We start from the raw sequence: 25093 nt of genomic DNA on the forward strand, positions 1-25093 counted from the left end.
CTTCTGGAAGTAAAAGAAAAGAAAATAGCAAAACACCTGACAAGAGAAGTCACTGGACATCCTTCCTACTGTTATTTTGGTATTTATTTGTAATGAGTGTTCCCCAATACATTTAACACTAAAGAGCATTCTGAACAGAACAGCTATAGAAGAAATCAATGTCAAATTCATTTTTGCTGGATCTAATGAAGAACATGGATGAAAAGGGTTGTAAAAATAACCATTCATTATTATTTCATGTAGAGAAACAAAATGAAGCATTTAAATATATTGAACATTTTTCAAGAGATCAAACAAATGAAAGTATAAACCTCCAGTGCCACAAAAGTGGGAAACGCAACTCACAAAAATCTTTCAATCAGCATATTTTCTGTTTACTAAATAAGGTGGATCTGTTTGTTCCAATAACAATCTGTGCTTAGTCATTTCTGTTTGTGACAATAAAATGTTCTTGCATTTCATCTGATGTGCGTATCCTCATATCAAGAGAGGGATATAAGGAAAACAATTAATTGAACTGAATATTCCCCTTTGGCCAGCAGGTGGCATCACACAAATGTGTCACACCTGCAGCAGAGACTAGAACATGTGAAATTCCAACCCCAGAGAGCCCTATAGTGTTACTGTTGGATGAGCTTGGCACTTCACTGAACAAATGCAAACAGAAGCCCTGCTCTGAAGAGCTGACACTCCCTGTCCCTGATCCTGATAACACTTCTATACAACACTAATTTATCAGTAGTGCCCACCACAAACATTCAGAAGTCATGAAGTGAGCTTAAAAATCACAAGATTAAAAAAATACCATTTGATTTCTTTCATTTGTCTTCTGATTTGGGGTATTCTGCGAGTGCTTGAGTGAAGCTTTGCTCTGCATCCAGTAGGGCTAGAAATTGAACTCTTATTTTTGTGTTTTGTTTTGTTTTTTAAGCTAGGCCTCTCACATAATCAGTTGCCTCCAGGACTTGGGGAGGCTGTCATGAGCCTCAGGATTAAATTGCTAGAGTTGGCAATGCTGTGTTATACATATGGGACATCCTACTGAGTCCGTCATGCACTCTGTGCCTGGAATTCAATGATCTACCCATGTACACATTTGCACACATGCTTACATGGATGCTTACAGGGATTGAAACACAAGAAAAACAAGAGGAGATGAAAGGGACAGGACGATGGGATGATTAAATGGTTATTTAGGAGGCTAATGCAAGTGACTAATGGTTTCTGGTTTCTTTCTCGGTTCATATCTAGTCTATGAGAATAGATTAAAAAAACTGGGCATGTGTAGTCTTGAGATAAGAAGACTGAGGTGAGACCTGACAACAATCTTCAGATATGTTAAGGACTGTCATTCAGAGAACAGTGATCAAGTGTTCTCCGTGTTCTCTGTGATAGGACAAGGTGTAACTAGATTTAAGGGAGATTTAAGGTTAGATGTTAGGAACAACTTTCTAACTATAAGGGTAGTTAAGTACTAGAATATGTTCCCAAGGGAGGCTGTGGAATTCACATCACTGGAGGTTTGTAAAAACAGGTTAGACAAACATCTGTCAGGATGGTCTAGGTATGCTTGGTCCTGCCTCAGCCCTGGCTGGAAGGAGGGGAAGAGGGCTGGCCTAGATAACCTATCAACATCCCTTCCAGCCCTACAATTCTATGATTCTAGCCCGTGTCTCGATTATAGTAACATCCTTTTCATTGGCCTTGATAAATGCTATCTTTCCTGCTCATATCCATGCAGAATGCTGCTGCAAAGATCACTTTCCTAGCCCGCCACTTTGCCCATGTTACCCTCTCTTTGCGTACCTCTTCTAGCTCCAGATTCTGTATCTCATCAAACTTAAGCTACTTGTCTTCACTTTCTTTGCTTGTCTCCAGGCTATATCTCTCACTCACTACTGGGACGTCAGTTCCCATCTCCCATCAGCCCAGGCTGCCAAACCTCCATCACCCACTTGTTTCATTTTCAAACAAGCATTTTCATGTTTTCTACCATGTTGCCCCTCACACTTCGGAGGAGCTTCCCGTAAACATCTGCAAAAACTATTGCATTGTTCTCCCTCAAATACCTCCTGTAATGTCTCCTTTGTCATGAGAGCTACAGACAATTCGACAACATCAGGTTGCTGTTCTGCTGAGACCGCTGCCTGTCATGCTGACCAGTATTGTTTCATCATTTCCTTGGAGTCCACCGTCTGCCTGGAGCCATCTGTTGTCTTTTGTCTTATTCTTAGATTGTCAACTCCTCGGGGCAGCGACCATCTTTTTTGTACTGTGTTTGTACAGCACCTAGCACAATGGGGTCCCAGGGCATGACACGGGCTCCTACATGTGATGGTAACACAGATAAATAAGGAGAATATAATGAATGACTCCAAGCTAGAGAATTGAGCCTAAGTTACTGCCCTCGACTGTCTATATTCACTGTCTGCCAGGACTCAGGCATAGTCAGTGGACTGGTGGGGTAAGAGGAAACATCCCTGAATGCTGCATTGCTGGCCCCAGCCATTCACTAATCACAATCAGGGCCCAACACATCACAATATTTGTATAAGTACTGAATTCTGGTTTCTTTTTACTTGTCTTCAGGGTTTCCCTTTTTCAGACTTAGCTCCACAAACAAGTGAACCGGAAACTCTCTTTAAAAAAAACCCTGAGTTTCTCACCTATTCACTTGACCCCAGGAATTAGGACTTAAAAAACAACAGCAACCAAAACCTAAGTATCTTGCCCACCTGACCGTCTTGTATAAAAGGACAATATCACCATTAACCGCCCTATGGTGGATGGGGAGGGGTTAGGGCCATGAACACCCTTTGCACTAAATCCAGCACCAGTTACCTGGGGATCTCCAAGCACTTTACAAACACTAATCAGTTGATATCCCAGCACCCCTCAGCGGCACATCCTGTGGGCATCACCTTCCCCATATTGCAGACAGGGAAGATGAGGTGCAGAGAGATGTAAGGACCTATTCCACTGAAATTAATGGGAGTTTTGCCTTTGACATCAGTGGGGGCAGGAATGGGTCTATAGAGTCAGATCCTCCTGTCCTTGTTCAGTTAGGTCACCCCATGGATTTCAGTGGGAGTTGAGAGCGCCCAGTACTTCACAAGATCCCGCCCACAATGATAAGTCAAAGGTCACAGACTGGCAGAGGCAGACCCAGATCCCAGGTCTCCTGTGCCTGACCCACAGGAGCATCCTTCCCTCCTGGAGGGTGAGTGACCTCACACACTGTGATGATGCACAGAAACCAGCTCTATCTCTAGTCAGAGCAGGGAGACCAGGATCCCACACACAGCGGCTGCTTTGCATGTGAACTCCCCAGTGACGCTGCCCTGTTGCTCTGAAGGGCTATAAAACATTTTGTTCCACTCTCCACAGTTTATTGAGCAGCACCTGCCAGATCAGACACATCAAGATGTTCTCCCAGGCTCAGCTTCTCTGGTTACTGGTGCTGTGGATTCCAGGTAAGAATCAGAACCGGACGGCACTGCCTTAACAGTACAATGATCCATTTAAATTTTAAAAATTCAAAACATTGTAGCTAGATTGGCTATTAAATACGTAATTCATCACAATTATGGCTTGAATATGCTTGTGAACATCTTGTATTATGTGATACATTTCATACCATTGTCTAAAGATGCAAATATCACTTATTTATTGTTCCTCACGCTCAATGACCTTTTCTCTGTATTTATTTATATTTCATATTTAATCCAGACTCCTATGGGCAGGTCACTATGACTCAGTCTCCAGAATTCCTCTCAGTGTCTCCGGGAGAAAAAGTCACAATCAGATGTACAGCCAGTTCTAGCCTTGATAGAGACTATGTCTCCTGGTACCAACAGAAATCCGGACAAGCTCCTAAACTTCTTATCTATCAAGCCTCCACCCTTGCCTCTGGGGTCCCAGCACGGTTCAGCGGGAGTGGGTCTGGCACCGCTTACACTCTCTCAATCAGCAGTGTTGAAGCCAATGATGCAGCAGATTACTACTGTTTTCAGCGGGATAGCTCCCCTCTCACAGTGATACAGACCAATACAAAAACCTCCCTGCTCTGGATGTCTGCGAATGCAGATTTCTGCAGAGACAATCACAGTGTCAGTGTAACTGCTGCCCCTCCCCACCTGCAGTTCAGACTGTGCCAACAGGATCAGGTGCTGTTCGTCTGGGTGTGACCAGCTCAGCAATAGTAATAGATACAAAACCTCAGCCACTCGGATCACATTTATTTATGTCCATGCAGTTTCCACCATGACACCAGAGACAGGTTGTGTTCCCAATATTCTCTGGTCGAGCAGGGCCAATCCTGCAAAGGGATGAGGGGCTCTTGTGAGGCACCAAGTGACTTCAGTGCCCAATGGAGTCAAAGAGAGCTGAGGGCTGTCTGTACCTCTCAGGAACTGCATGGGAGCTGGGGGTGGAAGAAAGAGAGAGACAGACGTCAGTCTGGAAGGCTGTGTGGGTAGAAAGGGGACTGAAACGTGAGCAGTGTGGATAATAGGGTGCTTGGGCTGAGCAAGAAGACACAAGACACAAGAAGAGACAGAAGGAAAAGGGAAGGACGAGAGAAACTTGGGGAAGAAGGAGATTTCTGAGTAGAAAAAAAGAAACAAATGTTGCATTATGAAAAGTGACAGGATCAACAGGGTTTAATTTTATTTTAGTTTCACTGGGTACTGGTGTATCCCCATTTCCATCTCTTCACACACACTCATAGCCTCACTTTGCAACAGGGATAGAAGTAAAAGAAATCGTAGTACTGAATATCCCCCCTATTGCCAGCAGATGGCATCACACAAACGTGTCACTCCTCCAGCAGAGACTGGACCATCTGAAATGCCCAACACAGAAAGCCGCGTAGTGTTACTGTTGGATGTGCTTGGCACTTCACTGAACAAACGCAGACAGGAACCCTGCTCTGAAGAGCTGACAGTCCCCGATCCTGCTAACACTTTTATAGGTCACTAATGTATGAGTATTGCCAACCACAGACTTTCTGAAATGATCAAATTAAAAAAAATATCATTTCAGTGATTTCATTTGTCTTCTATTTTGGAGCATTCTGGGCACACTTGAGTCCAAAATCAGGAGCAAGAAGCCAACAGTAGATGGGTAAGGGGTGGGAGAATTAAACAGCAGAGTTTGTAACACATTCATACAGAAATACGCTCTCTGGAATAGCACAAACCAATCCGTCGCCCATGACCCAGCTCCTCAGCAGGTGTAAATCACCATAACTCCACTGACATCAGGGCATCTACACTGATTTACAGTAGATGGAGCTCTGACTCCATATCAGGGGCTGAGAGGAGATGCTTTGCTTATATGCAACCCACTGACCCTTCCCTGCTGCTTGGAGCAGTTATGAAGGTTTCACTTCACTCTTTGTGGTTTATTGACAACTGCTGGTCAGGACAGACCCATGAAGATAATCTCAAAGGCTCTGCTCATCTGCTTCTTAGTGCTCTGGATCCAGGGTAAGAATCAGCCCAAGATGCACAGACGTGGTTTTCTGAATCACAACAGGACAGTCCTTTGCTCTTATTTAGGTGCATGCTGGAATCCACTCAGTGGGATTTTTCATTCAATTAAGAAAATACAATACAATACACACAAAAACTAATGCGTGAAAACACTACAGCGTCTATAGTTAGTAATTTTGTTTGTATTTATCTTTACATTCAGACTCCAGCCAGGACATTCTGCTGAATCTGACTCCAGAATCTGTGGCAATTCCAGCGTTATGGGCCTACTAACCTGGTACCAACAGAAACCCGGACAAGCTCCTCGGGTCCTTCTGTACAATGCCTCCAGCTTGCTGCCTGGGGTCCCCGCCCAGTTGAGCGGCAGTCGGGCTGGGAGCAGTGTTGCTGATTACAGTAACACAATCAGCACCGTTCAAACTGAAGATGAAGGAGATTATTATGGTCAACATATTTACAGTGCCCTTTTCACACCGTGATACAGGTCAATACAAAATCCTCCCAGCTCTGGCTATTAGTTACTTTCATACAATGTAACAGCTGCTTGCTCTCACCTGTCTCCATAACAGGGCAGCTGCAGTGTGGATACCATGGACAGCCATATTCATTCCTCATCCCCTCTCTATCAGCCACGGAGTCAGATCTGTTCACCCAGCCCAGAACAAAGTCTAAGGGACATTTCTGGTTCACCTCGAGCTGAAGAGACTCCTGGCTATACCCTGTCAGTTCACCCGTGGTGACACATTGATGTATTTATTAATGACGGGTGTTCATTTCTTTGGTGGTTCAGAGGATTAATGAGATACTGAGAGGCTCATTGGACAGATTGGAAAAATCAATGGATAAAACAACATAGACCTTTAGCCACACTGAGACGTAACAGCTCCCATTGCTGGTGAACTAAATCACACACAATCAGCTCACCTCAGATTCCTGCCCTTCCTGCTCCTCGTATGCTACCTGACCAGCATCGGAGCTCTCCACTGGCCTCATTTCAACCCTCCATCCTCTTTCCTTGCCCACCTGCCTCCCCTGAGAGACCTGGGAGCTCAACTCTCCCTGTTAGGCATGGTGATCATACAGCTCCTCTTAGCCGCGTTATCAGAACCCGCAACAGGGGCAACTTAACCCTCACTCCAGGCAGTGTAAGGAATAAATCATCAGGAACTCAGCAATTCTGTCCGATCAAGGACAAATGCAGGTAATCATGCTTTTGTCTAACACGGCAGTTTATTAGATTTAAGCACACACAGACATAAGTGATAGGTTATAACATCCCAGATGTTTACCGATATTCTGAGACGGTATTGAGTAATCAACGACAGGTCAGCGCTGGCCAAAGGCCTTCCTGCCAGGGAGTAAAGATGTCAGGAAAACATCTCTCCCAGGATAACTCCCGAGGACCGCTCACCAAAAAAAAAAATCTATTATCTGAACTTTTTATAACTTAACTTTTACTAAACACTTAGGTCATAATGACCCCTACTGGATCATCACTTTTCCTAACTTTCAATAAACTTACTATCAGAGGCATCTAGACTCAAGGCTGTCCATCCACATGTTTTCTTTCACCCTCATTTATTTACTTTTTCTTCTCCCCTCATCCCATACTGATTAGCAAAACTGCCAGTTGTTATGACCTTGCTTTGGAAAGCCTGTCTCCAAACTAACCCTGAACTATGTGAAGTTCTGTTTCATTAATTCATATGCACATAATATGATTGCAATTAGCTCGATCACATTCTGGGGTATATAGACCCCTCAAATCCAGGGCAACATTCCCTCGGAGTAGGAGTGGACGTACAAACACACTGGGAGCAGCTGAGTGCCACAGGATCCGGCAGAGGCAACTGAACCAGGAGATCCTTGGTGTTAGGGAGCGGCAGTGCTACAGCTGCAGGAAGATCTGAGTGCAGCGGGACTAGGCAAGCAGGAGAAGGGAGAGACGGATGGAAAGCCAAGAAGAGGAAGAAATTTTTGGAGATTTAGGGGACACATAAAACCCCCTGCCCCTGGCTGCCAGCAGCCCCTCTACTAATGCCCTGACCATGTGGACACTCAGGAAAATTAATCCAAATTAACTAAAGGTGAAACAGTCAATTTAAAGTGGATCAGGTAAATTGCATTAAGCCTGTGTGTGGACACTCTCATTTGGAATTAAAATGGCTTTAATTTGGTTTAGCTTCATTCACCATATGATATCACAGAGACAGCAATGTGCCTGCTGAGTCACCCATTGACTACAGACGTGCGTTGCCCTTTAAGGATAGGCTCTCGCTGTCACTGTGATTCCTCCATAGCCCCTGCCCAGTCAGCGACAAGAGCTGTGCTGCAGTCCCCTCCAGCATTCTGAGCCACAGCTCACCGCACAAGCTGGATCCACTCAAGGGCTGCCTGGGTCCCCTGCTGCCCTTACAAATACCACCTCATTGGCCTGTCTGGTCACTGTAGTACCAAATGGAGTCCAGCCTGCTGCCCTCCCTGTGCTCTGCACATTCTCACTGAGCCAGCTGTGAAACTAGCACAGCGGCTGCTGACCCACGTGTGGCTGACCGGCATGGCGCTGGCCATCCTTCCGGACACACACCTGGTCCTCATTGTCTCTGGCTCTCAGAGGGCATAAACCAACTCCTCACCTGAGGGGCAGACACTCAGACACTGCCACCCAAACACTCGCTGGCTGGGGGCAGCAAATACACCTGTCCCTCTCTCTGGTGCTGGACTGAGCTATGCACCCTCTTACCTATCCACTAACTGTCTGTGCCAGGGTTTGAGATCACTCTGCTGTGGCTGGCAGGAAAGGTTCCCCATGATGAAGAGCTAGCTAGAAATTCTGCCTCCCATGGGCCTTGCATGGAGAGAGTGGAAATCACAGCCGGCTGAGCTGTGGGAGATTCACACCCAGAGTGGCACGACAGCAGGCAGGGCTGCTCATACTGCACTCCAGGGATTTTAGCCTCCCTCTGCTCACCAGCCCAGTCCCTGCAGCTAGTGGGGTGCCAAGTCTCCAAGCTCCTGGATACTTCAGTTCTTCAGAAGCGACAAACCCAGTTCTCTCACTTCCCACAGTGTTGTTTCCAATTATCCCGAAAAGGAATCTGCTCAAGGCTTCTCTGAACAGGAAAGAAAAACAAACTGACCCTAATCATAGAATCACAGAATATCAGGGTTGGAAGGGACCTCAGGCGGTCATCTAGTCCAACCCCCTGCTCAAAGCAGGACCAATCCCCAACTAAATCATCCCAGCCAGGGCTTTGTCAAGCCTGACCTTAAAAACCTCGAAGGAAGGAGATTCCACCACCTCCCTAGGTAACCCATTCCAGTGCTTCACCACCTTCCTAGTGAAAACGTTTTTCCTAATGTCCAACCTAAACCTCCCACACTGCAACTTGAGACCATTACTCCTTGTTCTGTCATCTGGTACCACTGAGAACAGTCTAGATTCATCCTCTTTGGAACCCCCTTTCAGGTGGTTGAAAGCAGCTATCAAATCCCCCCTCATCCTTCTCTTCTGCAGACTAAACAATCCCAGTTCCCTCAGCCTCTCCTCATAAGTCATGTGCTCCAGCCCCCTAATCAGTAGTGCAGTACTTTACACAGACAGGACACACAAAATACTTTCCTCCAACATGCTGATGTCATTTCCAAGTGTTATCTACATAAGACTGCACCCTGGTCACAATCATCACGGCATGAATGACCTGAGGTAGATGACACTTCCTAAACAAATCAACATGCTGGAGGAAAACATTTCTGAAATGCTGCTAAGAAATTAGTTCTCAAATCCCTAGGTCTGAGCCTGTGACCCAGGGGCTGAGGCAAGATGCTTTGTATCTCTCCTTCTAATTCCAATTCCTCTCATGTTCTTGGCAGTTATAAATATTACATTTTACATTTTAGAGAGACAAGGTTGGTGAGATAACACCTGTGACTGGACCAATTTCTGTTGGGTTACAGAGAGTTCTTCCTCAGCTCTGGGAAAGGTAACTATAAAAACAAAAACAAAAAAACCTGATGACAGCCATCCAAAACAAAAGCAAGAAGTGGAACTAACTACAACTACTCCACAATCCACAGAACACCACGTCTGGGAGAAACCATGGCACCAGTACCCACCAAATGGACACTGCACGGCACCCAATCATCATCAATTTATCAAGACTACCCCTCACTGGAGCTGAATCATCCATACTCTAAGAGACTAAACATCTGCCCCACCACAGATACTTCTCTCAGACCTAAGGAAGAGCTCCGTGTAGCTTGAAACCTTGTCTCCCTCACCAACAGTAGTTGGTCCAATAAGCGATATTACCTCGCCCATCTTGTCGCTCTAATATCCTGGGACCTACACAGCTACAACAACGCTACATACATTTTACACTTACCGGTTAGTTGATCAGCACTGGACAGCACCAACATAGCAAAACGATCTCACAGCCTCAGCATCTCTGGTTGTTAGTGCTCAGGATCCAAGGTAAAGGGGCAGAACAAGAGGACATTGGCTTGAAAAAAGCAGATCTAGAAATGCTGCAGTATATTTTTTTATGGTTCATCTCCATCCAGTGTCATCACTTTGGTATTATATATACACACCTAGCTTAGAAATTACTTTCATTTTATGTTAAATTAATAAAACGATGTAAATACAATGTAAAAACATGGTGATGAATGTAAGGAGACAGATGATAAAACAATACAGCTTATTTTTTATTTTCATGTAGATCTAGTTCCTTATTTTATTTTTCATTGAGACTCCAGGTAGGACATTGTGATGACCAAGACTCCAGAAGAAAAAGTCACAATCAATTGCAAAGCCAGAGCCAGTGCTAGCAACAATATAGTCCGGTACCAACAGAAATCAGGACAAGCTCCCCTTCTTATTATTCTGGCTCTACCCTGCCTTCTGGGGCCCCAGCCTGGTTCAGGGGCAGACAGTCAGGGAACGGTTACACTGATTTACAGTCTCATTATCATTGTGGCTGAAGCAGATGATGGGGATCATCAGTAAGAAAGTGTCAGCTTCCCTCTCACAGTGATGCAGCCCCGTACCAAAACCTGCCTGGGCTCTTCAGTTCCTGTGATTCTAGAGGAACAGCTGCTTCCTGCAGAGAAGTCCAGTGTCAATACGGCTGTTGCAGTCCAGCTCACTGTTGTGTCTAGAACGATACACAGAGGACTTGACTCTGCTACAACACAGCGAGACACCCCTCTGCTGGGAATGGCGAGGGTGGCTGCAAGCAAAAGCATAGTCCATGTGTGGTAGGAAACACTTCAGCATGGAGAATGGAGTGGACAGTCTAATGAGGGTTTTCCATTTGGTTCTGCTATTGTTCTTTGCATTCAACCTTAACTGGTCAGCAGGAGTTCTACAAGGTAATGCCAACAATACGATACTTCAGAGTATACAGGTAGATAGTGTTGTTATTAACAGCATATATAGAAATAAAATAAATGCACATATTACAGGAATCACTCAAATGGAAGATGAATCCTCCATTGCACTAGAGGGGAAAATTTCATAGGAACCTAAGTCGTAAGAGGAAGACATGGTTTCTAGCTTGCCCATTTCTATTTAACACATGTAACCAACATTTGCATACCTGGGGTGTCTTACATTAGCCTAATAATTCTATATGGAAGCACCTAAAAAAAGTGGCTCTCTTTTCAGAGATGCTGAAATTGTACTAAAATCAATGGGAGATGAAGATGACCGACCCATCTGAAAATCAGGCCATTTTTATTAAGGTGCCTAAATATGGATTTAGAATCCAGGCTTCAACATTTTCTCCCAAAGCTATACATGTTAAAATAGTAGCCCCCAAGTGGAGGATGTGCTCAGTATAATCCTAACCATAGCTCACGTGATACCCTTTTATATTCAACCCTTTGATAACATTGACCATGAGGTCTTGTTGGCACATTGGTAGACACCAGTAGAGACAGTGGCAGTTGTTCCTGAGCAGCTGCAATGACAATAGAACCAAGAGACTTGGCCTTGTGTGGAAAAGAGACAGTTGAAGCTGAGGCCTTGTGAACTATTGAACTGTGACCTCGAATTCTAAGAGGCCCTGTCATTCTTAATCCCCTTGGAGAACCTGGACATTCTAACATGTCCTGAGACTGTGTTTAGGAGTTGAATTTGTTTGGGTTAAAAAGACTCTTGAAAATCTGGAAAGGAAAGGCTAAGTAGCTTTCCGTGAAACAAAAAAGTGTATGATCCTCAGTAACCCAAAAGAGGTGGGGTAGGGCTCTCTTTTTGTTTGTTCCCCACCCCCAGCTTTTACCCTTTTCTTTATGGTCCACTCACATTATGGGTTTAATGGGTGTAAAGCCTATTGAACCTCAGGCCATGGTGTTTCCTGGGTTTCACAATCTCACTTGAATGCTCCTGGAATTCTTTTTGCCTGCTCCTCTGATGCTGGCTCCTCTAAACTTTGCAAGAAAGAAGGAAACTTTATCCATCATCTCAACCTCTCCTCCAATCCAGACTTCCAACCTAACCGATGATGGACAAGGGTTCCTGCCTGCCTGAGAAAAGATCTACAATTTGGCCCTCAAAATGACAGCAATCTTTACCCACCTAGCATTTAACGATATAACAGAATATCTAATTCTTTGTTTCCTTTTCCCTTCTGTTCCCTTCTCTTTTATCAGAGTCTCTGTATTTGGTTGTGGAAATGTCATTCATTCAACTGACTACTTTGTTACTACACGCAAAATAGTTTGATTGTCACATTCTATAGTTAATATTTGATAAAGGCTGATGGATGCTATAGAAAACTCTGTGATTGATACACAGATGGACTGAAGAAGGGAGTTTAGCGAGAAAAGCAGCTTTTAGAACTTGCCATTTTTCCTACATATTGAAGTTAATAACAGAGAATGTTTACGCCAAACTAGATGCTGTCAGAATAACTGAGACAGGAGGAGAACCAGGACAGAGTGACATCATGAGCACCAAGGAATTGTGTATATGAGAGAGAGAGAGAGAGAGAGAGAGAGAGATCAACAATGTCAGCTGCAGCCAAGAAGTCAAGGAGGATGAGTGTGGGCCAAGAAGCAGTTGACTGGGGCATCCCTCTCTGCAAGGAATGGCAGCTGCGTTACCAGACTGAGGGGTGTACATGACCCTGGGTCTGCAAAGGGAATGGACATTTACACAGAGACGCTGCTTTGCATATTTCCACCCAAGTGACAGTTCCCAGCTGTTCAGACAAGATATAAACGTGCCACCTTCACACTTTGTGCTTCTGAGCTCAGTGTCTGTCACTCTAGACATATCAAGATGATCACACAGACTCAGCTACTCTGGCTCCTTGTCCTCTGCATTCAGGGTAACAACAACAACAGAGGAAATTAGTTTAAAATAAAGTTATAATATTTCACTAGGCTGCAAATGCTCAGAATTTGCTTTTCAAGCAATCATTCCCAATGGCATTTACAATGTTATTGAAGGAGGGATACTAGATGCAGCTTTGTACTTAGTTAAAAGTTACAAAGTTTGAGTAATTTTATATTTATTTTTCTTTTAAATGTTTTTCTCCCATCCAGACTCCAGCGGGCAGCTTGTGCTGACTCAGACTCCGGAATCCCTGGAGGTGTCTCCAGGAGACACAGTCACCGTGTACTGCAAAGCCAGTTCCAGTGTTACCAGCAACTTCATGGCCTGGTACCAACAGAAATCAGGACAAGTTCCTAAGCTCCTTATCTACGGTGCTTCCACCCGTGCCTCTGGGATCCCAGACCGGTTCAGTGGCAGTGGGTCTGGCACGGACTTCACTTTTACAATCAGCCGGGTTGAAGCTGATGATGCTGGAGATTATTACTGCCAGCAACATAGCAGCTCTCTTCTCACACAGTGATACAGACCAGCACAAAAACCTTCCGGCTCAGCTTAGTTTTATGCTCTCACTCACAGTATTTCAGCTACTTCCTGTCCAGTTCCCTGGTGTTGGTGCTTCTACTGCCCTGCACTGGGACACCTGGGTGTGTCAGACTTGCATCCCCTCCCTCCTCACTCCAAATTTCTAGTCCTTTCAGGTGCTTCCTACCACCATGTGGTTCAACACTCTTTACTCAGCAATTGCTCCCCTGCCACTAACATGGATTTGCAGTACTGGCAAAATGGAACCCAGAATTCCTGAGCAGTGCCCACAGAACAGGGTTACATTACACGGTGGTAAAAACACCCGAGCCATTTGTACACTGCAGCTCCCAGCAGTGCCGCCATCGCTGGAGCTGCACCCAGGATGAATTCTGGGTCCCCGTTTTCCCAGCACAGATCAAGTCAGTGGAGTTATGGGTGCGAGGGCAGCAGGGAGAGGAACACAGCAATCGCTATACCTGAGCTGTGGTCCATCTAATCCAATATCACTCTCCAGTACCGGCCAGTCCCAGCTGTTTCACATCCAAGAAACTCTTCAGTAGGAGTTAGGGGATAACCAGGCCCCACAGAAAGTTTCTTCTCCTATTTCTTACAAGAGCAGTTATTATAAGGTTTTCATACATTCAGATTCCTGGCAGTGTCTCTCCAGTGAGGCTACAGCCATTTCAGTAGCAGTGGATAGAAACTGATTTCACCCTCATAATCAACAGTGTTGAAGCTGAAGCTACTGTTGTCAGCCAGGCTACCACCTCCCTCTCACAGTGATACAGATCAACACAAACCTTGCCTGGGCTGCTCTGTAGCTTTGCTCATTAAAACATCTTCCTCGACACAAAATCTTCTAAACACCTGCTACTCCTGCAGCAGGGTCAATCACTGTGTCAGCCCCGGAGAGGTAACTAAAGGTTTTTGCCTTCTTCTCTGAATCACCACTAGGGGGAACAAGGTCAAACAATTCAGAGCACAGAGCTTAATGGGGGCCGGGGGAGGGAGGGAGGGAGTTCAGTTAAGTGACAGTGCGGCACATTTGACACAATTGATGGTAAAGAAGAAATTGGTGCAGGAAGGGAAGACGAGCTCTTTGTCAAGGACCAGACACAACACTGGATTCCAGAATAGAGTCCATAAACACTGAACCACCATGCTACTCCCAGACACCAGGCATCCTAGAGAGAGCAGGGAGGGGTGGAGGAAGGGATGGGGAACAGAGAAAGAAAAGACAGGAGAAGAGGAGGGAAGGACCGCTTTACATTCCACTTGGGTCTCCAGGGGCAGAGCAGCAGATATCCAAGCTCCACAGAATGACATTTCAATCTGAGCGCACCCAGGTGGTTTCCTGTCATTTTGTTTCCGCTTCCTATCAGCCTATAAACATGAGGGGGCAGAGTCTGTGCTGTGTTTCCTGAGAGATGCATCCTACAGGGAGGGGGCAAAGTTAAGATTCTGGCCATACCTGGGCTACTTCAGCACCCAATGAAAGTTAGAGCAGCCCCTGGGTCTCCTGTAATTTACAGCTGCCTCCCCAGAGCTGTCTGTCAAATCCACAATAGCTCCCAGCTACACTGCCAGGCTCTGCAGGCCTGAAAACATTGTTTCAAATTGACATTTCAAAGAGACCGTTGAAGCTGTTCCACATTGTGTAACTAATTAAATATTCCTTGGCCCAGAGAGAGACATTGGTTAGGACACAACTTGGAACATGGAAGACCCAAGTTCAAGGCCCTGCTCCGATGCCTATTTCTTTAGTTACACAAAGTGGATAGCTCCAACCAGAGAGATTTAGAGACACCTGTCCCACAATACCCCATAGCTTTTTTATAGCTAGAGCTCTCAGGCGTCTATTCCACACAATGTCACCATTGTGGGGGTTTACTCTGATGGGGAGGCCAGCCATTCGGGATCACTGCTATGTCTGAGAAGAGTGGGAAAATGAAGGCTCATGCCTACACACCAGCAGCACAGCCCAAGGGAATAACTAGGGGAGATGTGTCAGATATGCTAAGATACATGGATGATCTGCAGAGACTTACATGTATGTTAATATGGGAATCTTGGAAATACAAAACATAATTCTAACAGAAGAGGAGCAGGAAATAAACCAAATATGAACATTTCATAACTCTACTGAAAGTAAAGGGAAGTAAATTTACATGCACGCTCCCCTTGTTGTTCTGGCTCTATCCTGACCTACACTGAGGGGTGTACGTGGCCCGGGGTCTGCAGAGGGGATGGACATTTACACAGAGATGCTGCTTTGCATATTTCCACCCGAGTGACAGTGTCCAGCTGTTCAGAGCAGATATAAACGTGCCACCTTCACACTTTGTGCTTCTGAGCTCGGTGTTTGTCACTCTAGACATATCAAGATGATCTCCCAGACTCAGCTACTCTGGCTCCTCGTGCTCTGCATCCAGGGTCAGAACAACAACAGGGGAAATTAGTTTAAAAAAAAGTTATAATATTTCACTAGGCTGCAAATGCTCAGAATTTCCTTTTCAAGCAATCATTCCCAATGGCATCTGCAATGTTATTGAAGGAGGGACAAAAGATAGACACTTAAAAATGCAGCTTTGTAGTTAGTTAATAATTAAGAAGTTTGAGTCATTTTATATTTCTTTTTCTTTTAACTGTTTTTTCTCCAATCCAGACTCCAGCGGGCAGATTGTGCTGACTCAGACTCCGGAATCCCTGGCAGTGTCTCCAGGAGACAGAGTCACCATCAACTGCAAAGCCAGTTCCAGTGTTAGCTACATAGCCTGGTACCAACAGAAATCAGGACAACCTCCTAAGCTCCTTATCCACAGCGCTTCCACCCGTCCCTCTGGGATCCCAGACCGGTTCAGTGGCAGTGGCTCTGGCACCGACTTCACTTTTACAATCAGCCGGGTTGAAGTGGATGATGCTGGAGATTATTACTGCCAGTATCATTACAGCTCCCCTCTCACACAGTGATACAGACCAGCACAAAAACCTCCCTGCTCTGTTTAATTTCAGACTCTCACTCACAGTATTTCAGCTGCTTCCTGTGCAGTTTCCTGGTGTTGATGCTTCTACTGCCCTGCACTGGGACGCCTGGGTGTGTCAGACTTGCGTCCCTTCCCTCCTCACTCCAGAATTTCTAGTCCTTTCAGGTGCTTCCTCCCACCATGTGGTTCAGAACTCTTTACTCAGCAATTGCTCCCCCATGACTAATATAGATTTGCTCTTATGGGCTGCATCCAACTTCCTACTGACAGCAGGTTACAATCCTAGTACCTTTGTACTGAGCTGAGAAAACGGACAGAGAACTGTACTCCAGCTTTATAAAACACCCACAGTGACAACTGCAATAGACTAATCCAAACAAGTCAAACTAAAAGCTGCTGTAGGATTCGGCTTCTTATCTAGCAAAGCACAGTCACTGAGGCAGCTCCCCTTTCCCAGCAGAAACCCCTCCGCGGGGTTTGGACTCTGTGATACTGGCAGTACTGGCAGAAATGCAACCCAGAATTCCTGCCCAGTGCCCCCAGAGCAGGGTTACATCACACGTGGTAAAAACACCTGAGCCATTTTTACACTGCAGCTCCCAGCAGTGCCGCCATTGCTGGAGCTGCACCCAGGATGAATTCTGGGTCCCAGTTTTGCCAGCACAGGTGAAGTCAGTGGGGTTCTGGGTGCGAGGGCAGCAGGGGGAGGAACACAGCAATCGCTATACCTGAGCTGTGGTCCATCTAATCCAATATCACTCTCCAACAGTGGCCAGTCCCTGATGCTTCAGATAGAAGAAACTCTTCAGTAACAGTTACATTCCTCTTGGGTCTCCAGGGCCAGAGCAGCAGATATCCAAGCTGCACAGAATGACATTTCAATCTGAGCGCATCCAGGTGGTTTCCTGTTGTTTTGTTTCCGCTTCCTATCAGCCTATAAACATGAGGGGGCAGAGTCTGTGCTGTGTTTCCTGAGAGATGCAGCCCACAGGGAGGGGGCAAAGTTAAGATTCTGCCCATGCCTGGGCTACTTCAGCACCCAATGAAAGTTAGACCCGCCCCTGGGTCTCCTGTAATTTACAGCTGCCTCCCCAAAGGAATAGCTCAGTGGTTTGAGCATTGGCCTGCTAAACCCAGGGTTGTGAGCTCAATCCTTGTGGGAGTCATTTAGGGAACTGGTGTAAAAATCTGTCTGGGGATTGGCCCTGCTCTGAGCAGGGGGTTGCACTAAATGACCTCCTGAGGTCCCTTCCAACCCTGATATTCTATGATGCCTATGATCCGTCAAATCCAGAATAGCTCCGACCTACAATGCCAGTCTCTGCAGGCCTGAAAAGGTTGACATTTAAAAGTGAATTTGAAGCTGTTCCATGTTGTGTAAATAATTAAATAGTCATTGGCCCAGAGAGAGAGAGAGAGAGACTGGTTAGGGCAGAACGTGGAAGACCTAAGTTCAAGGCCCTGCTCCGATGCCTATTTAATTAGTTACACAAAGTGGACAGCTCCAACAAGAGAGATTTAGAGACACCTGTCCCACAATACCCCAAAGCTTGGTGGTCACGGAAATCACCTGAACTTTGGTTTCCCAGAGCCCAAATCCCTACTCCAATGCAGGCAGAGAAGGGATTTGAAAATAGGTCTCCCACATCCCAGGTGAGTGTCTTAACCACAGGGCAATTGGTATGATAGAGTGAGCTGTCACTCGGACTCTCTCTCTCTGGTTTTTCAAGAGAAAGGGCTGACCTGGCTGTGGTGCCCAAATCCAGGAATGGGTGTTGACAGTTGTGAATTCCAAGCAGAGATGGGCAGCTCCTGCCTGCACAGATTTAGGTGTTTAGCTACCTTTGAGGAGCAGGGCTGAGGCCCCACTCCTTTCCTCAGCATTTCCTACTGGCTGGCTTAGGCTGGTCCCTGCTCAACGTGCTGGATTCTGTGACCCCTTCTCAGGCACCAAAAACTTGCCCCATGCCTTGTATAGGGAGCCAGGTGTCTAATGAAGGGCTGAGGAGTCCACCAGATGGCAGAGAACCTGATTGTTGAAGGTTCTGAGCACCCACTGCATCTATTCACGTGTATCTGAGAGGCAGGTGCTCAGCACATCTGACATAAGGCTATAATTTAGCTCTTTTATAGCTAGAGGTGTCAGGCGACTGTTCCACACAATGTCACCATCGTGGGGGTCTACTCCGATGGGGAGGCCAGCCATTCGGGATCACTGCTATGTCTGAGAAGGACAAGGTGCCCTGAAGGAAGTGACATTTGAAGAGTGACCATATGGAGAGGGGTAAAATGAAGCTCATGCCTAGACACTGGCAGCACAGCCCAAGGGAATAACTAGGGGCGATATGTCAGATATGCTAAGATACATGGATGATCAGCAGAGACTTCTGTGTACGTTAACACGGGAATCTTGGAAAGACAAAACATAACTCAAACAAAAGAGGAGCAGGAAATAAACCAAATATGAACATTTCATAACTCTATTGAAACTAAAGGCAGTAAATTTACATGCAAGCTCCCCTTGTTGTTCTGGCTCTATCCTGACCTACACTGAGGGGTGTACGTGACCCTGGGTCTGCAAAGGGACTGGACATTTACACAGAGATGCTGCTTTGCATATTTCCACCCAAGTGACAGTGCCCAGCTGTTCAGAACAGATATAAACGTGCCACCTTCACACTTTGTGCTTCTGAGCTCGGTGTTTGTCACTCTAGACGTATCAAGATGATTTCCCAGACTCATCTACTCTGGCTCCTCGTGCTCTGCATCCAGGGTAACAACAACAACAGGGGAAATTAGTTTAAAAAAAAGTTATAATATTTTACTAGGCTGCAAATGCTCAGAATTTCCTTTTCAAGCAATCATTCCCAATGGCATCTGCAATGTTATTGAAGGAGGGATACAAGATAGTCAATTAAAGATGCAGCTTTGTAGTTAGTTAATAATTAAGAAGTTTGAGTCATTTTATATTTCTTTTTCTTTTAAATGTTTTTTCTCCCATCCAGACTCCAGTGGGCAGATTGTGCTGACTCAGACTCCAGAATCCCTGGCGGTGTCTCCAGGAGACAGAGTCACCATCAACTGCAAAGCCAGTTCTAGTGTCAGCAGCTGGATGGCCTGGTACCAACAAAAATCAGGACAAGCTCCTAAGCAACTTATCCACAGCGCTTCCACCCATCCCTCTGGGATCCCAGACCGGTTCAGTGGCAGTGGGTCGGGCACGGACTTCACTTTTACAATCAGCCGGGTTGAAACGGATGATGCTGGAGATTATTACTGTCAGCAGCATAGCAGCATCCCTCTCACACAGTGATACAGACCAGCACAAAAACCTCTGCAGCATGCGATGCAGTTACTGTTTGTGGTAGATATAACTCTCTGCCTTTCAAGTGTTCTGTCAAATATGAAAAAGGATGACTTATCACATCTCCAAAAGACCCAATGAGTTTGCCCAATGACACAGACATTCAAATGCACAGAGACCTGAGGTTAATTATAGTTTTCACTGCTTTATCCTCACTATTGAATCCCAGCGCATCAGACACACATCAATACAAATTGCTCCAAACTGCTGTTATACTTTCTATCTTTCTTAATTGAGTGGCTCCTTTTTTTATATCAAGCAGAATTAATTCTAACACAGAAAGCTAGTTGCAAACCAGAATCCCCTTTCCATGGGAAATTTCAAAGTTTTCTGTTTAAGAAAAGTTCCAACATTTATCCTGGAAAAATCAAAATGACTTTTTGTTTCAATAGCATTAAAACATTTCATTTCAATTTTACCAACTCAACTTTTGTAATATAAAAGTCAAAATGATAAAAATCAAAACAAAACAGTTCAACCTTATCAAAAGGAAATGGTTTGAACTTATTGAAACAAATTGTTTTGAAAATGTTCCATTGAAAATTTTGACATAGATACACTTCTAGAGAATATTAACATTTCATCCAATCAGCAGTTGCTGACAAAACTGTCCCAACAGAAAAATGGGAACCAACCACTTCTCACGTAAGTACATTTCCAATATGGCCGCAGGGTTTCCTTTAATTTCCATAGATCCTCAATGACATCCCATTGAGGAGGTCTCAGAAATCTGGGGATTTTTAATGGCTGTGATAAGATCAGGTGCCTGGTTGCTTGTAGAGTATGGTAAAACTTTGTGGTCAAGATTCTCAAAGGCCTGTGTGGGAGCAAATCCCAAAATGCACATGAACCCTGAGGCACAAGCAGGTAATGGGCACACACAGGATTTTTGGAGTGACTGGCTAGATGCAGGGTGTGTCCTCCAGTGGGCAGGGCATTGGAGTGGCCACACAGAGGGGTACTCACCCCCTGTTTCAGAATGGCCTGGGGTGTGCACACGCTCTGACTGGGTCTGGCTAGCACAGGGCAGCAGGAGCCAATCAAGAAGATGTTCAGTCAGCTTACTTGTGGCTTCTGGCTGGCCATACCCACCCAAAAGAGGCAGCAACTGGGAAGGGAGAAGGAGGGGATGTGGAACAATGTCTGGTGGGGTCTGTGGGTTGTTGGCACATTTGGTGAAAGGAGAGGGAGGCTAGCATGGGAAGAGGGGGAGGTGTCAGTTAGGGGGTTGCTATGGGGGCCCACAAACCAGTATCAAGTGTGCACCTGTATGCTCTAATGGGGCTGAACCTTTGGGAGGTAGAACTATGAGGGACATGTAATATGGGGGTCTTTATCTGTTAGCATCCCCTTCCAGCAGAAGCTACACCAACCTAGCTCCATCCCCCGCTTATGCTGCCACACCTGACTCTGCATTGTCAAGTCCTTGTTAAGACCTGACTCTTCTGGGACTGGTCCTTGATAGGTTCTGTCCCCTTTAAGGATAACAGCGAGGTGGAAGTTCCTTGGCTCTAGCAGGGACTAACCAGCCCTAGTTCTCCTGGGTTAAGGAGCTTCTTCTCTAAATGTAGCTCGCTGGGGTAGGTGGGGGGACTCAGTCCCATCCACTCCACTGGGCTCCAGCTCAGGGCCCTTGCCTGAGCATCTCCAGTGATGCATAGTTATTGAAAATTGCCCTCTCAGGAGACCATGGTGGGTTCACTGTAATGGAATCAGGAGAGGAATCTGGTGTATTAATAGTACAGGATCAGGTGCAGCTACTGCTGTGCTCAGAATGGTTCATTCCAACAAGTGGCTCAGTCCCACCCACAGCTCCACACATATAACCCATGGGGCTTTGCCAGAGAACAGCAATGGAGAGAGGGCTGGAGGCTCCCCTGCTCTGCTCATACAACAGCCCAGTGGCTCTCAGGCTTGGGCACCTACTGTGGCATGGAGGTAGTGGGTGTAGGGCACAGACACAGGAGGCAGCGTAAGAGCCTGGCGCACTGATGCCACTTGTGAACCTCTCTGTGCTGCGCATGCATCCCAATCTGAGCATGCTCAGATCTTCCGTGAGCTCTTCCCAGACCTCATGTCAACCTGCCTGTGTACACCCGTGAAGCCTTTGAGAACAGCCATAGTTGTGGGGGTGAAAACAGTGACTGGCAGCACTGCACGCAGCTCCTGGCACCGCTGCTTTCTTGAAATCCTGGCTGTATACGTAAAATGAAAATGTATTAGTTAATGTATTATGCGGAAGAGGATCTGCTGATTGGATTGAAACCCCACACAGTAAATGACCAAATCACATTAGCTCTTCTTACTTGTATTTAAATCTGCAGCTCGCTTGGTTACTCATCATTAATCAAACAGCCGTTGTTGCCACCCATGTTCTGTAAAACTAACTCTGGCTGCTTTACCATCCGAATCATGGAAATATATTATAACAACTACATCCCCTAATAGCAACGCTGCACTGAAACCATCAGGTCAGATATTTCAAAACTCCTCTCTGGTCATTTACATAACTGGGCTCTTTTTGCATATTCACACATGGCTGATGTTTCCTCACTCAGCTGCTGAACACATAAATGGTTCCATTTCCACTACATGCCTGACTGAGGAGCATTTCCAACCACACAGAAACAAGATGATCTCAAAGACTCCCCTTCTCTGGCTGCTGCTTTTCTGGATTCAGGGTAAGAAACAGACAAGTGTCAAAACGGTTAATAAGGAATGAGACAAATCATCAAAAATGGCAGTGGTTTGTTTATTGAAATACTAATTCCTGGTATATTTTCTAGTTCACTTCTTCTGTTCACTTTACGAGTGTTTCAATGAAAACTTTGGAATAATGTTAACGTCATTGTACTATAGCTCCAACCCTGCCAATTTTCATTCTCTCTCTCCAGGTTCCAGTGGACAGACTGTGATGACTCAGACACCAGAATCTCTCTCAGTGTCTGTGGGAGAGACCGCCACCATCAAATGCAAAGCCAGTGCAAGCATTAGCAGCTACATCGCTTGGTACCAACAGAAACCTGGACAGGCTCCCAAGCTTCTTATCTATTACGCCAGCAGCTGTCCCACGGGCATCCCAGACCGGTTCAGTGGCAGTGGGTCGGGCACTGACTACACATTCACAGTCAGCAGGGTTGAAGCAGATGATGCTGGAGATTATTACTGTCTGCAGGGTGCTAGTTTCCCTCTCACAGTGATACAGACCAATACAAAAACTTCCCTGCTCTATGAAGCATGCAGCGTAGTAGACACTAGTACACACAACTAGAACCACGGTCAAATTTTCAAATGTTTTGCCAAAAGACAACTAGAAGGAAAACGTCTCTCATCCACTTACATAATCTCAAACTCTAGTACTGTATTGCCATCCTGAGAGCTTAGCTATGCAGGGAAGTTGTTAGTCACTGGGGAATCCCACCAGGGTGATTCCAATTTATTCCTTACTTTTTTAAGTCAAACCTTAACTGTGAATGTTCTGGGTTTATAATGATTGTTGTTTGAATAATGACAACACCCCTGTATTGTATTTTATCCTAAATTACTAATACATACTCTCAGCATTAACTCCACTTGATTATTATTATTATTTATTGTTTGCATTACCATAGCACTTAGGAGCCCCTGTCATGACCCAGGACTGCATCGTGCTAGCTGCTGGCCAACCACAGAACAAACAGATGTTCCCTGCCCCAATGAGCCGACAATCTGAAATTCGTCAGGAAACTGATATATTAATCCAGAAGAAACTGCTGAAAATTAAGGTTGTTCTCAGATAAAACCACAAAACACATGAAATAATAAATGTAATATGTGTTCATGCAACACAGATCACACACAATTAAATTGTTATTACGTTGTGTTCATTAAGGCATTGATACAAATCCCCAGGCAAAAATTATGCAGATCAGATGTGAGTCATCACAGAAGGCACCAGTATTTTCTGGGAACAAGACAAAACATCCTCTCCTGACCTGGTTTATAGAGGACAGCTCCTTGCTCTGTACCTTTCCCAAGCATTACGCCATAGGGGCATATACATGCATTGTTGATAGAGAATCCACTGGTGTCTGGTACTCTAGAATGTGGACCCCTTCTTGGTCTGTTCGGGAGGGGGCCAAGTGCTGCGCGTTTTCACCAGCCACCAGAAACTTTGCAGCTAACAGGTATAGTGTATTGACTCGTTACACCTGCCCTGCCTGGGACAACCACATCCCGTGTTCTGCCTCATTCCCAAGACATCAAGAGTGGTTGAGTCTACAACATCTACGGGGAGCCTGCTGCACTGGCCCTAACAACCCAGAAAAACGTACAAAGAAAGCCTGGTGATTATGGTGCAAGGGAATTTTTTCTTTTTTGCGCCATGACCCCACAACCTTGAGGACTCCTGAAGTTTGAATCCAAACAAGGCTTTCAACCTTCTTCCTCCCTCCACCCAAAAAGAAAAGAAAAGACAAGAAAAACTAAAAAACCTCATAATGGGGATCTAGGATACGACTTCTGCCTATGCTGTGCAAAGCTATTTCTCCTCTGTGAGATAACCATCTCTTTGTATATTCCCAGACAGAAACAACATTATGATGGAGTTAAGGTTGTGAGTGCATACTGGTAATTTAAAGGTAAAATAAGAGATCAGGGATAAAGTTAAAAAAAACTCAAAAGAGGTTATAGGATGGAAATACACAGTGAGGCCACTGAAAAAAACAAACTCTGTCCTGTAATGATGAAGTGCAATTAAGATATAGATGTGATTAAAGCAGTTTAGGGTTTGAGGATCCCAGATTAGATTAAATAGATTTTTCAAGACACTATGGATTTTTTTTCATATTTCCCCCCTCCCAGCATCCCTACAGGGTAGTGTTAATGTTGACTGGGTGCCTTAACAGTATTTTTATTATCTTAACACGTTAAGATGTACACTTTAAAAAAAATCCTTGGTTTTACCATGCTTGATCTAGGATAAGAACATCCTTGCAATGTTTTGTTTTTTAAATCGTAAATTACTGATAGATACTGTCAACCTTCACTCTATCTTAATGTAGTTCTTTTTGTCTGAGAATTTGCTTAGTTTAAAAAAAAAAACATTAACAATTTTAATTCATGAACACTAATAAGTAACCCGAAGAGAATGTCACCAGACAAGATTACTAATGAGATGCAGATATGTAATATTAACCTTACATCTTCTTTTTATTTGATTTAGAGTAATAGATTTTGAAGACCGGAAGAGACCATCATGATCATCTCATCCAATCTCCTGCATAACACCGGCTGTAGAACCCACCCAATAAATCCTGCATCAAGCCCAGAACTTCTGTTTGAGCAATAGCATGTTAGCGAGAAAGGTCTCCAGTCTTGATTTAAGAGGGTAGATTTATTTGTA

General features: G+C 45.1%; 3 gene segments (V, D, J or C); all 3 read left to right on the forward strand.

Annotated features, from left to right (window-relative positions):
• Positions 1 to 12780: 12780 nt before the first annotated feature.
• LOC128837603 (immunoglobulin kappa variable 3-20-like) lies at positions 12781 to 13357 on the forward strand. The segment is given in 2 exon segments: positions 12781 to 12829; positions 13047 to 13357. Coding segments are annotated over 2 exon segments (360 nt in total).
• A 2374-nt stretch (positions 13358 to 15731) lies between these two features.
• LOC128837973 (immunoglobulin kappa variable 3-20-like) lies at positions 15732 to 16332 on the forward strand. The segment is given in 2 exon segments: positions 15732 to 15795; positions 16028 to 16332. Coding segments are annotated over 2 exon segments (354 nt in total).
• Positions 16333 to 19070: 2738 nt separating this feature from the next.
• LOC128837974 (immunoglobulin kappa variable 3-20-like) lies at positions 19071 to 19659 on the forward strand. The segment is given in 2 exon segments: positions 19071 to 19119; positions 19352 to 19659. Coding segments are annotated over 2 exon segments (357 nt in total).
• Positions 19660 to 25093: the final 5434 nt, after the last annotated feature.

This window comes from Malaclemys terrapin, chromosome 5 (genome assembly GCF_027887155.1).
Source record: "Malaclemys terrapin pileata isolate rMalTer1 chromosome 5, rMalTer1.hap1, whole genome shotgun sequence".
NCBI classification, from domain to species: domain Eukaryota; kingdom Metazoa; phylum Chordata; order Testudines; family Emydidae; genus Malaclemys; species Malaclemys terrapin.